Source organism: Barbatula barbatula (assembly GCF_947034865.1).
Source record: "Barbatula barbatula genome assembly, chromosome: 5".
Classification (NCBI taxonomy): Eukaryota; Metazoa; Chordata; class Actinopteri; order Cypriniformes; family Nemacheilidae; genus Barbatula; species Barbatula barbatula.
In genome coordinates this window covers 14334993-14349864 of record NC_136769.1, presented here as the reverse complement: position 1 = coordinate 14349864, position 14872 = coordinate 14334993, and the positions used below count along the sequence as shown (strand labels likewise).

The 14872-nt window shown below is 41.2% G+C and overlaps 1 protein-coding gene across 3 annotated transcripts in view; it reads left to right on the top strand.

Moving 5' to 3' along the window:
* The window catches only part of caskin1 (CASK interacting protein 1), a 73583-nt gene that overhangs the window by 28673 nt on the left and 30038 nt on the right, over nucleotides 1–14872 (top strand). For all 3 annotated transcript variants that reach the window (XM_079457540.1, XM_079457541.1, XM_079457539.1), the window contains exon 2: nucleotides 6096–6147. In XM_079457540.1, the coding sequence (XP_079313666.1) occupies nucleotides 6096–6147 (52 nt within the window). The remainder of the gene's footprint in view (nucleotides 1–6095; nucleotides 6148–14872) is intronic.

The window sequence follows — 14872 nt, the reverse complement described above, 5'->3', positions numbered from 1 at the left end:
ATCTGCCTCTTTGTTTTTTTAGTGTCTTTCTTCACTAAAAGATTTTGGAGTGCTTATTAGTGTTTGTTTTGTTTGAGGTTACATCTCTTTCATAGCAATCAATGGCTGGCAGAGCTTTTACTTCTAAGTTTGATATATGATATATGAGAAGGGAGTCTGAGGTATTTTGAAAAAAGTTAGCATGAACTTAGATATCTCAGATAAAATTCTTCTAATATTTGTAGTAATAGCCAAAAATTAGTGGTGAACCTATATATTGCCAAGGCCGATATATGGACATTTTTAATATCAATAAATCTTCCTGTTTGGACGATACAGTAGATTCTTTGGTTCGGTCACGTTAGTGCATTAGCATTTTGTTCCTTAGGAAGATGGCTACACTCGACCCCATGCAGCTCCTCAGAGACACAGGTTGGCACACGACACCACATCACCGCAAGAACAACCTGAGAGCAGACTGCTTTGCAGTATATGCTTTAAAAACAAATTTACAGTATATGCTTTAAAGTAAAGTCAGTAGCCTAACGTTAATGTCTTCTCTCCATCTGTCATTAACTGATGTGGGCTAACATTCACATGTGCTCTTATACAGAATAAATAACCAAACCGCAAGCATTATTATTGTGTTTATCAGTATATTCTCATAATGTATCAAGTATACTATTTTGGTGGATGCTGATGTCTTAAATAGTCTTAAATGTCTTAAAGGCGGTAGTTTAAAGCCATGATTTAATGCACGGTTACCTTGAACAGACGTTTACTGATACTGAACGCGTTCTTCTTTTATGGCAGGCAAGCTGGCTTGTGTAAAGAGGACATACCGCCACCTACTGTCCCTGTGTGTTTATATATCTGATCTTTTGTTTACGTGTCATATTTTACTGTTATATTTGGAAAACGTGTGTGTGGAAATCGTGGCGTCCAAGTAAAAAGTAAAAATTTTTTTCAAAAATGTATGAACACTGTGACAGTTTCACAGTTTTTTAATCCACAATTATGAAGTCAATGCCAAGTATTATGCAAAATACATTTTTATTTAGTTTCACAATTTTTTTGTATGTTTCTCATTTCTCACACATTGCTTTCTCAAAGCATATCCACTACCAAAAATATGTGTTATTTTGTAAACTTTCTACTGTAAAGATTTTAAAACTTAATTTGAATAAGTGAATGCAGCAACATTGCTAACAAAAATGGCAGGAAACACACCTACAAACGTCACTTGCTGCTGTGCTAGGCCCAGCTATTCTCCACAATGTCATAACAGTGCTAAGTCAATAGAGAGCATTAAAACAAACCTGTTTCTTCTTCGTAGGAAGATCCTTAATATTTAGTGTATGTTTGATTATATCTTCACTCAGTAAAATGTTCTGAAATACGCTGTCAGAGCAACTCTGGAGATGAAGTTCAAGTGTTCATGTCCTCAAACACAGAAACACAGACGCAGACAAATCCACAAGAATCACGCATGTAGAACTGTGCAGTTCATTCACTCAGACTCAGCCAGAAAACCGGCAGCTGCACATGCCGCGACGAGCCGTGCTCCTGGATGTTGCGGGATTTTAAATGCAGCGAAGCGGCCCGTGTTTTGCTGCTTAACACATGTTTCCCTTTGAACATTAACTGGACAATCGTGACTGCTACTTACCGTGTGTGAGTCCACCATTAAGTCCGCTTTGAACCTTTAGACATAATACGTACTGTTAACATAATGGGATGCGCACTAGTCAGACAGGATAAACTTCCAAAAAGTTTGGTTTAAAGATAAGGAACGTACCAAGCGCAATGTTTTCTCACATGCACGCGCACACAGCGGTTGTCAGAGCAGACATGAAAACCTCTGCCCTCAGTATATTTTTCTGTCTTTTATTCTGCAGCGTCTTCTGTATTTACATAACATGTCCAGAGTTTAGCGGGCTGTGCGTCAGTAATAATGGTCTGTGGGAAAGCGCAGTGCTCCGTATGGAGTTAAATGGAATAAACGAAGCCTCGAGGCAAACAACAATGCCATCGTTTTAAAAAACGTGCACTTTCAGACCTGTTTTCAAAAGTTTGCATTTTCAGTTCCCGAAAAACGGTACTGTTTTTAGTTAAGAACGGTCTCGTGTAAACGGCCACATCCAAAAGACTGTTTCCAAACCCTCAGATTAATGGTACAATTTAAAATTGAATGAGTCTCCTTCCACACACTGTCCTTATGTCACTGTTTTGTCTCTGTGTGTGAATATGCTTTTATATTTATTGTGGTTAAATCAGGCATTCCTGGTGTCACTGTCCTGTACCGTTATCATCTAAAACTATCCCTGCGCTATAGTACTGTCACAGTCTTTTGGTGAAACACAAGACTGTGAATTTCTGTAATACTGTGCTAGATTAAATGAGTAGACTTAATCAGTTATTTTACAACAACACTTAAAGTATTTTTTCAGGAAAGCTTGAGGCCTGTGTTTCAGACATTTTAATATCTCGTTCAGATTAAGAAGCCACAGCTGCTGGTCTATAAGATGCTTTCTTCTCCTAACACCTTTTCTTACTGTGGCCTCATCTGGCATCCAGATCTCTCAAAACTTGAAACCTGTGGCTTACAAATCAGAACAACCGCATGTCTTTCTACGAAGGGATATGTACCATAGATGAAGCCCTGTTTCTTACGTTTTCTAAAGGACCACTCATCTTGCGCTTTCTGTACTGTACTTCATGAATGCTACATCTTCTTTGCTTTATACAGCCTGAGAGACGAGTCACAGAGAAACCTTCATTCTCCACTCGTAACATTCTTCTGTCTGGAAGAACGGATATGCAGAATCAATCATGACTGGGCAGCATTCTGTGTTTTTCCATAGGTGCTGTCTCCAGTCCTAGTCGACTCTTTGATTTTTCTATTAGGGTTTCTGTCTCTTTTGTCCGTCCGACATTTTAGTGCTGTGTACAAGGGAGAGCTTGTCACTGTCCTTTAGGGGGAGATAGCTCAGATTTGTTAGATTTATAAGGCAGTGAATCTTTCTAGTACACTAGGTGCTTGCTTGTGTTGAAAACTTTCTTCATTTGCTTTCAAGTCATTTCAGGTGTACAAGTGTTGTTGTCATTTATGTGAGGTTTTAAAGGGATTTCTTACTGGTAGTATACCAATACATGTTAGATCGTTACATTTTGTTTTTGTCAGCAGGACAGGCTTCACAGCTGTTGTTACTCTCACATAGACAATAATAGTACATGCTGAGTTGCTAGCTCATCCCTATTTGTTGTGCTCCATTACGAGCTCTCATTAATTTTTTTACAGAGAGGCAAAATTCCACTTCTTGTCTCCAGTGCAAACATCTCCAGGCTCGTGTTTATACCTTTAAATGTTTTCTTACAACGAAGCTACACAGTTCTGTGTCAACTGTGAGCGAGTCAGTGTGATGTAATCTTAAATTTTCACGGTGAGGGCCAGATTTCACTGACCCATATTTCTCCTCAGGGCCCATTGGGTTAACTGTAGGCACAGATCAGAAGGAATATATGTGTCAAGCAATCCTGAGAGACATTGAGGCAGAGCTTCATTCTAAACTATTTGTATTGTTATTACTAAATACTGCTAAATGAATATGCGTGTAATATTGAAGGCTGATTTGTATTCTAACAGCTTGTATGATGTACCGCTTTCTTATTCAAGGCATAGTTCATGAAAAAACTCACCCTATGGTGTATATGACTAACTTTCTCCAGGTTGACACTCAATCTGAGATTTACTCTACACTCATTTTCTTTTACACATAATCCACCAATGGAGATATTGTGCATATTCTACCCTTGCACCTTTTGCAACCATACTTTTCCTACAAATATCATTATTAAAGGGATTCACCCCCCCAAAAAAAGATTTTGGGGTTCACCCAATTATTTTGAGGAAAGATGGTAACCGAATGGTGCGTTTTCTCTTGTGTGAGTTTTCTCTTTAGAATGTGTTTACTGTTGTGACAGTTCTAATGTTACTTTCCTCTAGCTTGTTGACACTATTGAGATCCCATTACAGGCCAAAAAGATGATACACAGATCATCCAAAGGAGACAGAACACAAAGGAGGCGGTTTACTATAAATAGCAATGCACCTCTGTAACCTTTGTGTCTTGAAATAGATCAGCCACTTGCTTCCCCATAAACCCAGACGGCCATGGCTGCAGACCGTTTTATGTAATATCACTTCTAACTGTGCTCTGTTTGGACATATCAGGCCTGGCCCGAGAGGTAAATAACAAGTAAAAAATATGATCGAAAAGACACACAGATGTTCTGTGTCATACTGAGCAGCAGATGTTAAAAACAGCCCCAGAGTCTGACTGATGAAGTTGACTGCGAGCAGCTTCGCTCCAGATGGAGTATGGACCTCGTGTGACGTTCATATCTGCTTCTAAATTACTACTCGTATTATGGACCAAACAGAAGCCCGTTGACATGGTGTGGAAGGTTTTAGCACAAACAGAGTTAAATCTGTGCGATCTCAGGCATGATGCTTTGATAAAAGGAATCTGTGCTGGCCCTGTCCTTTCAAACTGGTTAACCATTGTTTCACGAGCCATGCTTGTAATCACCATGTTGGTCCAGTTAGAACAGCATACCCGCTAACTAGCTAGAATAAACTAGCATGGAGTAGATGTGAGATATTGAGTGCGTTTACATGCACAAAATAAACGGATATCTATCAAACCTCAGCTTAAAAAGAAACCTGTTTTCACGTGTTTACATGCATACTAATAACCTGGCAATGCAGAAAACTGCATTTACATGAAAGCTTGAGACTTGCCGAGTTTCTTGCATGTGTAGTGACGTCATCGTCGATGTCTGTTTAGTCATTTAAAATGCAGCAGGAAAACTATCAGAAGCTGTATTTTTATATCTCTTCTAATGTCCGCAGTACCTGCATATGCAACAATAGTTCTTCATTTTGAAGTTTCTAGATCAACTGCATGATTCTAGAGTGGAATTTTATACGTTAATTTTCTAGTACGACCCTTTGGGACTTTTGGGCGTTTACATGCAGCACGAAATCGGAATAATGAGCAAAAAACTTCCTTATCCGTTATTGACCTTTCCTCGATAAAAGAAAACCGTTTTAGGAAGTTCTTTACCTCAAGTATAAAGTATAAGTATTAGTATAAACCATATAGTCTCCTTTATTGCGGTGCAGTTCTGGCTATGAGAGGTGTTGGACAGAGGGGCCCCGGGGAACCGTCACGTTATGCTTCCGCATATCTGCGTACAGTTTTGAGGAATAGGACAGTTTACCTTCCTGTGGACAACATATAAGTCAAACAAAAAACTTTAGCCTTAAATGTGCGGCTAAAAAAGTATCTGTTATTGTGTTCTCTCCCACTTTCCTAACAGCAATGATTATATTGTTTTGGCATAGGGATGCGATAAATGACTATCCTTTTGTTTCTTCTCTCTAATTAGACATCAGGACATAAAGATATACTGTAACCACATTTACATAAAGGCACAACCAAAGTAATCATACTGTAACCCAGTAGACAGCCCCCATTCATTGGCAGTTGTGATAACTGCAAGTCAACTCTTGCGGTGAATTCTATCGCTAGTAAATACATTCTCAAATAGCAATTCAAACTTGTTTCCCATTAGGAGAGGAACACTCGTTTACAATGTCATGTTTTTAGCTAAAACAGGGCTGTTTTGAATACTATTGCAACTCTAACTGTTAGTTGCTAGGCAACCATACATTCCATCCATCCCAAAATTGCACATAATGCAAATAGCCATGCAATTAGTTCTTCATGCATGCTAACTTGAGTGAGTTTTCTCTGTAGGAATAAAACATTTGAGCTGTTTAAAGCGAGGAAGATTACAACAACAGACCAGTGCAAAAAGCAAGCTGACAGGATTCTTAACAAATCCAAAAATAGAGAATTTTCCATTGCAAATGAGATGTTCGAGCCTTAGACCAGATGTACTGCTCAATATCTTACGACTACTCCTTTATGGAAATGTTGATCATTTATGATACATGTCGCTGCAATAATGGTATATAAAACCACATTTAATGTGAAATTGTTTATCTCATCATAACTGCTCTTTTTTCTCTCTTCTTCTTTCTTCAGAGTTGCTGGGCTCTGCCAAAAAGGTGAACGTCAACTTCCAGGACACTGATGGGTGAGTGGGACATATAAGGACTTTGGAACCATGCTACAGACTTTTGTAAACATGATCAGGGTTTCTGTCTGGCTGCCAAATATCCTCGGCTTCTGAGCTTATGTGCACTTGTTGGTTTTTAGCTTTCTGCAGTGGAGTGTCTTCCAGTTTCTGGCTTTAGTTGTTCTCTTTATTTTAAAATATAATTATATCTTGATGGCTGTTGAAGTCAAACTACATTATGACAGTGAGACATACATTTGCGCATTCCTCAATAAGGTTATGCAGGCAGAAAGCATTGTTATTTGTTCTAGCTTTATATAGAGATGAATCAACCACTTGTTGGTCCAGCCTAGACTTTTTATACTAGATCCTGTGATAATATAAATCTTGGAGCACAAATAAACTATTATTAGTGCACTTAAAGTTTTACTTGAGTAAAGCACAACAGATGAGAAGAAGATGCTGTTGTTGTGCGGTCTGTGTTTTGATATAAAGCAGACTCTGTGGTTTGTGGCGTGGCACAGAGCAGTTAGCCACCTGGATTGTAGCTGCACAGTTTCGGACATTTCTAGTGCTGCACAGACTTTTATTTCCATTGACACAGCTGAATAAAACAAAGGTATTAAAAAAGGGGTGTTGCGAGGTCCAACAATGTTGAGAGGGGTTATAGTGACATGGTCAGGAAACAAGATATAGGGCCAGATTTACTAACAGCTTGTAGTAGCGCAAACACCTTTTTTTGGCGTAGAAAACTGCTGTCGTTATTTACATAAGACACGCAGTGAAAATTAGCGCTGGGGCATTGACACAGATGTTTTTACGACTGACCTTATCGCATATGCATTTGTATATCAGTCGATAACTTTATGGGAGGAGAATATTTAAATGAATCACACAAGATGATTTACTAAGGTTTGCGCTTGTCATTGTGCTGGTATTTGCGGCTTTATTTCACGCCCAAAAAAGCATGTCTTAAACCCTGCACTAGTGATGCACGGGCGAGCTCTAACATCACCCGAATCTGCTGTTAAAAATAAAGACTGAGCGATCGCAAGCAAACAGACGGCCGACTCTCCTGGAAGGCGAATGGATCCAAGGGACACTTAGGTCTCACAGATTCTGTAACTCAAATGTTGACAGGAATGGTTAAAAACAGATTAACAGCCATTGCAATTTATTCCCCTCACAAGTTCACTGTTTGACAAGAGACTGGACAGTGCCTGGTGAAATTTAGGTTTTAAACACGTTTTTAAAAAAGCTGATATTTTCATTTTCATAATTTTACTTATCTGCCCGCGACCCACAGGCAAACAATGTTCATTTTTATCAATTGGTCCCCCCGACCCGCAGATTATCATCATCACTACCCTACGCGAATTTGCTAAACGTTTTGTAAATGGCGTGGTCATTATGGGAATGAGTTGTTGCGCCTGTGTTTATTAAAGTGCGCCATGTTAGTAAATAACCTGCAGAAATTTCTACTCCCATCGGCGCTTTTTATAAATTGCGATGACGCGCTATTTTGCCCTGTCCAAAACAGGTGTATACAAAGCAACAATTTCTTCACGTTGAAGGGATTTCAATTGAGTTTTAAGGAGACCAATCAGATTTCACAGAATAAGACCACAGACAACTTAATTTACTGTAACTGGACATATCATTTTTAGAAGAGATGGCTTCAGTTTTCGCACCCAGTAAACTCGGAAGATTTTGCACCTCACACACAAATAGACACGCATGAGGTCTGTGCGTGTGTGTGTGGATGGGCAGACGACAACAAACACTCACTAACACATTCACACACATACACTTTCACCCACAAGCAAACAGGCAATGACGCACTCTCACACATATGCAGTCGGGCACAAATAGACAAACAAAATCTAACAAAACTAACCAAAGTGGCAGCAAGAGAGTCTTAAAGGGATAGTTCACACAAAAAAATTTATTCTGTCATCACCCTCAAGTTTTTTCAAACCTGTAATAATGTCTTGGTTCTGCTGAACACTAAGGAAGATATTTGGAAGAATGCAGGCAATTTTCAGTTCTGGGACATCATCCACCACCATAGTAGAAAACAATTATAGTATTTCTTTTGTTCTGTTGAACCCAAAATTAGACATGAATTATAATTTGTGGGTGAACTATCCCTTTAACCCCCTTCACAACAACACGCCCACTATTCATACTATTTTAGATGCCCAAAATACAGCCCGCCCTATCCTGCTCTGATCCCATGGATTTACAGATCAAAGCCTTTTTTATTTTGAAAAAAACACCAGAATAATTAAAGAAATCTCTTCTGTTGATCACTGTCACCGAACAATGCAGGCATTCATCATCACAGCTCAGCTTCATGGGTTTTAAGGAAATGAAGGCTGTAACTTTAAACCGCCAAATACCCCAGCCCGGATCCTCACACGTGCCGTGTATTTACGCATGCAGTTGCGCTCGGCCTGCACTCTCGTTTAAATCAGCCAGATAAATGACTTTCACATGAATCCCTTCGCCGTAGACTACTGCCTTCTACACCAAGATAAAATGATGCCGTCTGCGCTGAGCGTAGAATATAGCTGTAGAGAAAATTAGGTTGTGGGCTGATTCCTCTTCTCTCAGAGTAAACTGACAATTTGGATGACTTGCTATGCCAAAGTCCCCAGAAATAACAGGCAGATGTCAACAGCTCTATGCTCTGCACTCTCCTCTCAAGTCTCTTTCATTGCCCGCATCACGTCCTGTGTGTAATTGAGAGACCCCATGAAGATCATGTTAAGAACTGTGCATGAAACGGCTATAGTGTCCTAAATTGGAGTTGCTGTATGCGATGCCAGGGATGTGGGTTCTGATCTGGGTTCAGAGTAATATTTTGATTGCATCACAGTGCTTTCACCTTTTAAAAAAACAGGAAACAAATGGATTGCATTAGGGATGCTCCGATCCGATATTCGTATCGGGTATCGGCGTCGATACGTAATAAAATTCTAGATCGGGTATCGGTGCAATTTGTCACCGATACCCGATCTGACATAAAATTTGTGCTAGACGATGTAAAAGTTCATGGAGACACCGGCGCTTAAACTCTCTCGTGGGCGGCTGCGCATTGCGCAACGTGCGACATCATACGCTAGCAACGTGTGACATCATACGCTAGCAACGTGCGCCATCATACGCTAGCAACGTGCTCTGTACGTAGTGCACGTGAACAAGTGAACATATAGCAGCGAACAGCATGGAGCGAGCCAAAATATCTGTCATTTGGAGTTATTTTACAACAGCTACGCCAATAAGTTCCACCGCTTTCATTGTTATGGATGGGCAACCGCTGTCCGTCGTTGCGAATAATGGCTTCAGACTCCTTATAAACCACCTGGAGCCGCAGTACGACACGCCGAAGCGTAAATATTTAACTCTACCTTGAACTGTACCGAAAAGTCAAAAAGCAAACACATATCCGAAAAAATTAAAGATGTCAATGCGGTGAGTTTTACAACAGATATCTGGAGCTGCGACGTGTCGCTTTTAAGTTTAACCGCACACTGGTTGGATGAGAAATTTGTGCCACAAAATGCCACGTTAAATGCAACAAACATGTGCAGTTTTACTCAGCTAGGGAAGCTAGCGGTTTATTCATCTGTTTCTGTGTTGGATGTTACATTTTATTTTCACTAAACTTTAGTTTAGTTAAGTGGACTTTGCTTTAGTGACTAAAGCATTAAAAAGATCTGATTCATGTTACTTTGAATATCTAAAGCAGTAAAGCTATTACTTTTTTGCTCAATTTCAGCAGCTTTTTTTTGCGAATTGATTTTTTAATTATTTTTGCACTTTCTTAAAAATTATTAAGAGATTTTGTTTCCATTTATTTATACCCGTTTATCAAGCTAGTGAAGCTGTTGTTTTATTCAGCTGCTTAATTTGCACTTTAATTTTGAATGTCTTTTGTCCAAAGATAGTGAACACTTTTGTTTTATTTTTCATTTGTTTTGCACCGGTGCTGGTTTAATAAACTATTTACTAAATTTGTGAATCATTAGTTTGTTATTTTGTTTTACGGGGTCAGGAAATTTATGTTAAGTCGAGCCTGATGTCTTGCACAGCAATGCACATAGTTTATTAAGTAATTGTGCACTTTAAAATTTTTACCTTAGTATCGGATCGGTACTCGGTATCGGCCGATACTGAATCTCAGGTATCGGAATCGGTATCGGAAGCAAAAAAGGTGGATCGGAGCATCCCTAGATTGCATGTTGTTGTCTAGCTGGGATGTGATATAATATTTTATTATTCAATATCTAGAACAGCTGCATGAATCTGTGAATCTTGTCGGGTGTATGATGCTCATCAGAAGATTCCTGGCCCTTTGGCTGAACGTTCCTTTAGACGTTTACAGGAACAATAAAAACAAAGCAGCTCTGGACAGGGCACACATTGAGGCCTGATTTAAAGGCTTGTTGTGACAATGTATCAGACAGATTTGTGAAGGCAGTACATCTCAGTGCCACAGGCACTCAGTGTGAAGGTCACGGACGCTGATAGTGTCACAGTCTCATGGAGGCCCAGCAAAGCCCAAGTGAAATTGAAGGTTTTCAAAGGATTCAGAGATAAGCTGTATCTGAAATGAGCTAGAAGAACATTGCAACATGACTGCCATCTGCTGTGAGGCTGCCTATATCCTCCAAGATAATCATAACTGGTTATCTCTCCTGGTTTATCACACGTGTGTTTTATCACAGATTGTCTTGCCACACACCGGAATATATTTTAATTGTGGATGTATCAAAGCTGCACTTTTTAGCTGTAAACAAAGGCTGTCTACCTTGGCTGTGTGAGCTTTTACTTAAAGTGTGTTCACCCAAAAAGATCTGTCATCATTTACTGACCCTCTTGTCATTTCAAACACAAAAGATGATATTTTGAAAGCTTGTAACCGAAAAGCACTGGAGCAGGGGAATGGGGACCAGTTAACCTCTTCCAAATATCTTCTTTTATGTTCTGTGGAAGAAAGTCATACAGGTTTGAAATGACAAAGGCCACCAGCCTTTCTTGCATAGAAACCAGAATCTCATTTTGTGTTTAGTGGAAATAATACAGTGCTGAATATTGAGATGGGGTTTATAAATGGTGTCCAATTAATTTTTTTACTATTGCATTAAACCAAAAGCTGTGGTTTAGGAGATATTGTAAATAAAATATGTAATGCTGAGAATCTGTAAATGCATTTTAGGATCAAAGTACAGAATATCTTTTGTAAACCCTCTTCTATTTGCTGAGGTCTTGAAAACTGGATGGCAGGATTAATGATGCAATTCATTTGGATTCATCATCACACTCAGTGAGCATTAAAAAAGTCCTAATTGTTCTGTCTAAACCAAATCTGTAAATATGACTTTTCATTTCCTAAACTGCAACCCTGCAGTTTCTGACTTGCAATTTGTCATTTGACTTTTAATATACTAAGTATTCTGCTATTGCTGCTTGTCAATATAACAGAATGAATCAACTCTGCTTGCTTAGAAAACATAAAACTGACTCAGAATGTCCCTTTTTGCCTGTAAACAAATAAAATGAATAAATAAAAAAAGTATAATTTCTGATAAAATGACTCAATAGATTACATGTGCATTGTCATTTATCATAACCAACAGGTACGAGTGTTTTCTGAAATCACATTGTGCAAGGGTTGTTATTTGCAAATAATATCATCCCAACGTAACGCCCATCTTAGTGCCATGCTCATGTGTCATGAATCTGCCTTCATGTCATGTCTATTCTTGGTCTTGAGGCAGATTCATGACAAAGTCTTTTGTTTTATGTGAGAGAGAGATGTTGGGTCGATCGGCTTTCTTGCTCTCTCTCTGGTCCGTGTCTTTGTTCCCGCCATCTCGTTTCCTCGTTAACCTTCCCTGAGTGTTTCAGTACCCGCACCTGACCCTTGTTTATTATCCTTTGTCTGTCTCCCTTTAAAACATCCTCGTGTTCATTGTCTTGTGCTCGTTCGTTGTACTTGTTACCCTGTCCTAAGCCTTGTCGTGTCAGAATCTTTGAAGTTTATGCTAGTCTTTGTGAGTGTTTGTTTAGTCTTTATAGTTGAGTTCCAGTTGAGTGTTTAGTTTCAGTTTATGGTGTTAGTTATTGTGTACTGTCTTGATACCCCCTCGTGGGTTTTTGTTTTCTGTTTTATATTATTAAAGTCCTTGTTAACCCCTTCATCCCCGTTTCGCTGCCTGCAATTGGGTTCTCCATCACAGTTCATAACAGAACGAACGAGCCCGAACCGAACCCAGCAGGCAGCTATGGACAGTAACCAGCGCCACCTGAGATCTCGGCAAGCCCACCTCCTTTTCGGAATGCATCAGAGGGACTCCAGTGTGCTAGAGTATGCCCGGGACTTCCTGTTAGAGGCAGTGGAGACAGAGTTCAACGAGAAGGAGCTCAAGCTCATATTTAACAGCGGCCTCGTTGAACCCCTCACCGCCAGGGAGACCCAGCTGCTGGAGCCTCTGGGGTTCCAGGATATGGTGAACTTCCTGGTCAACCGGGACGACTCCAGACCCTCACCTCCAGGTGGATCCCCCACACTGTCTTCAATCCCGGAGGGATGTACCCTGGGTATGATCACACTGGGGAGTTCAGCACCACCCGTCTCGTCACCTCCAGCTAGCATTCGTGGTAGGCGCGGACGGAGGGAGTCGTGGGACTCGCCGTCCGACTCTTCCAGCACGGAGGCAGCCGGGTCCCCCACCCCTTTGCTGCCGGCCACATGTTCTGTGGGTCGGTCCAAGAAGAAGAAGCCTCGGAGGGGGCAACCGCCCAGTCCTGCTCTGGCGCAGGCGTCGAGTCCGGTGGTCCCGTCGAGTCCGGTGGTCCCGTCGAGTCCGGTGGTCCCGTCGAGTCCGGTGGTCCCAAGTCCGGTGGTCCCAAGTCCGGTGGTCCCGCCTGCGCCCACTCCAGTTTCAAGTCCTGCCCAGGCGTCCACGCAAGTGCCAAGTCCTGCCCAGGCGTCCACGCAAGTGCCAAGTCCTACACCCAGTCCTGCCCAGCCGGCCTACCAGCCGGCGCCAAGTCCTGCACCCAGTCCTGCCCAGCCGGCCTTCCAGCCGGCGTCAAGTCCTGCCCAGCCGGCCTTCCAGCCGGCGTCAAGTCCTGCCCAGCCGGCCTTCCAGCCGGCGTCAAGTCCTGCCCTGCCGGCCTTCCAGCCGGCGACTCTGCGCTCTTGCGAGCCTCCCTCCAGGGTACCCCCTGCTAAGTCCCCCAGGACCCCACGCTCTCGAGCGGGTCCAGGGACTAAGACTGCCCCTCCCTGTCCCAACCCCTTTGGACTTCCTCCCATGGACTCTTGTGTTCCCCCCATGAACTTTTGTTTTGCCCCACCCCCCCTCCCTTGTTTGTTATTTTTATTGTCCCATCCCAACCCATTTATTGTTCTTGCTTGTCTGCCCTTAGTTTTGTTAAGCATGTTTTGTTGGTTTATGTCTGTCACCCAGTCGGTCTTGTCTCGTTAGTCTTCCCCTTGGTGAACACCTGGGGGTGTTCATTAAAGGGGGGGCTTCTGTCATGAATCTGCCTTCATGTCATGTCTATTCTTGGTCTTGAGGCAGATTCATGACAAAGTCTTTTGTTTTATGTGAGAGAGAGATGTTGGGTCGATCGGCTTTCTTGCTCTCTCTCTGGTCCGTGTCTTTGTTCCCGCCATCTCGTTTCCTCGTTAACCTTCCCTGAGTGTTTCAGTACCCGCACCTGACCCTTGTTTATTATCCTTTGTCTGTCTCCCTTTAAAACATCCTCGTGTTCATTGTCTTGTGCTCGTTCGTTGTACTTGTTACCCTGTCCTAAGCCTTGTCGTGTCAGAATCTTTGAAGTTTATGCTAGTCTTTGTGAGTGTTTGTTTAGTCTTTATAGTTGAGTTCCAGTTGAGTGTTTAGTTTCAGTTTATGGTGTTAGTTATTGTGTACTGTCTTGATACCCCCTCGTGGGTTTTTGTTTTCTGTTTTATATTATTAAAGTCCTTGTTAACCCCTTCATCCCCGTTTCGCTGCCTGCAATTGGGTTCTCCATCACAGTTCATAACATCATGATTAGAGATGGATCTTGTGCTAATAAATCATATGTGTTCTCATAAGAGGCTCAATGTTCTTTCAAATCTGACATCAACCCTTAAATTTTGTTTTATTAACAAGGTTAGGAAGAAGCACGTGAAGATGTTCGGGGAGAATCGCCGAGCTCGGAGCGCTCGCCCCGGGTCAGCGAGACAAATTCGCATACTATCCGTCCCACCTTATTATCCGCGAGGCAAACTCGTGTAATGGGAGCAGTGGAGGAGCAGTGTGGGGGTTTGGATTTATGAGAAGGGGGTGTGCTGCCTCCAACCTTTAATAAAAGGATATGAAATCTTGAGAAAGTGAGAAAGAGAAACTGAGATATAGTGATTTTTTTTGCGGAAACGGATATTACCACTGTAGGATTGTAATGCTTGATGAAATTTTGTTTGCGATGAATGTGGAGAGTCAGTAAAGGGGTAGCATGTCTGGATTTGTACGCATGATAAAATAGTCAGAAATCAAGTTTAAGATTGATGAACATGTAGTTTATTCTATTCTCACAGATGCAAACCTTTGCAGTAAACTTAAATAGAGAACTTAAAAAATCGTCACTTCCTTTTCGAAACCTTGGATGTCCAAATTCGCAGTTTTCAGAAAATGAAAAAAAACACTGTACTTTGTAAACAATGTTGACATGCAGTTTT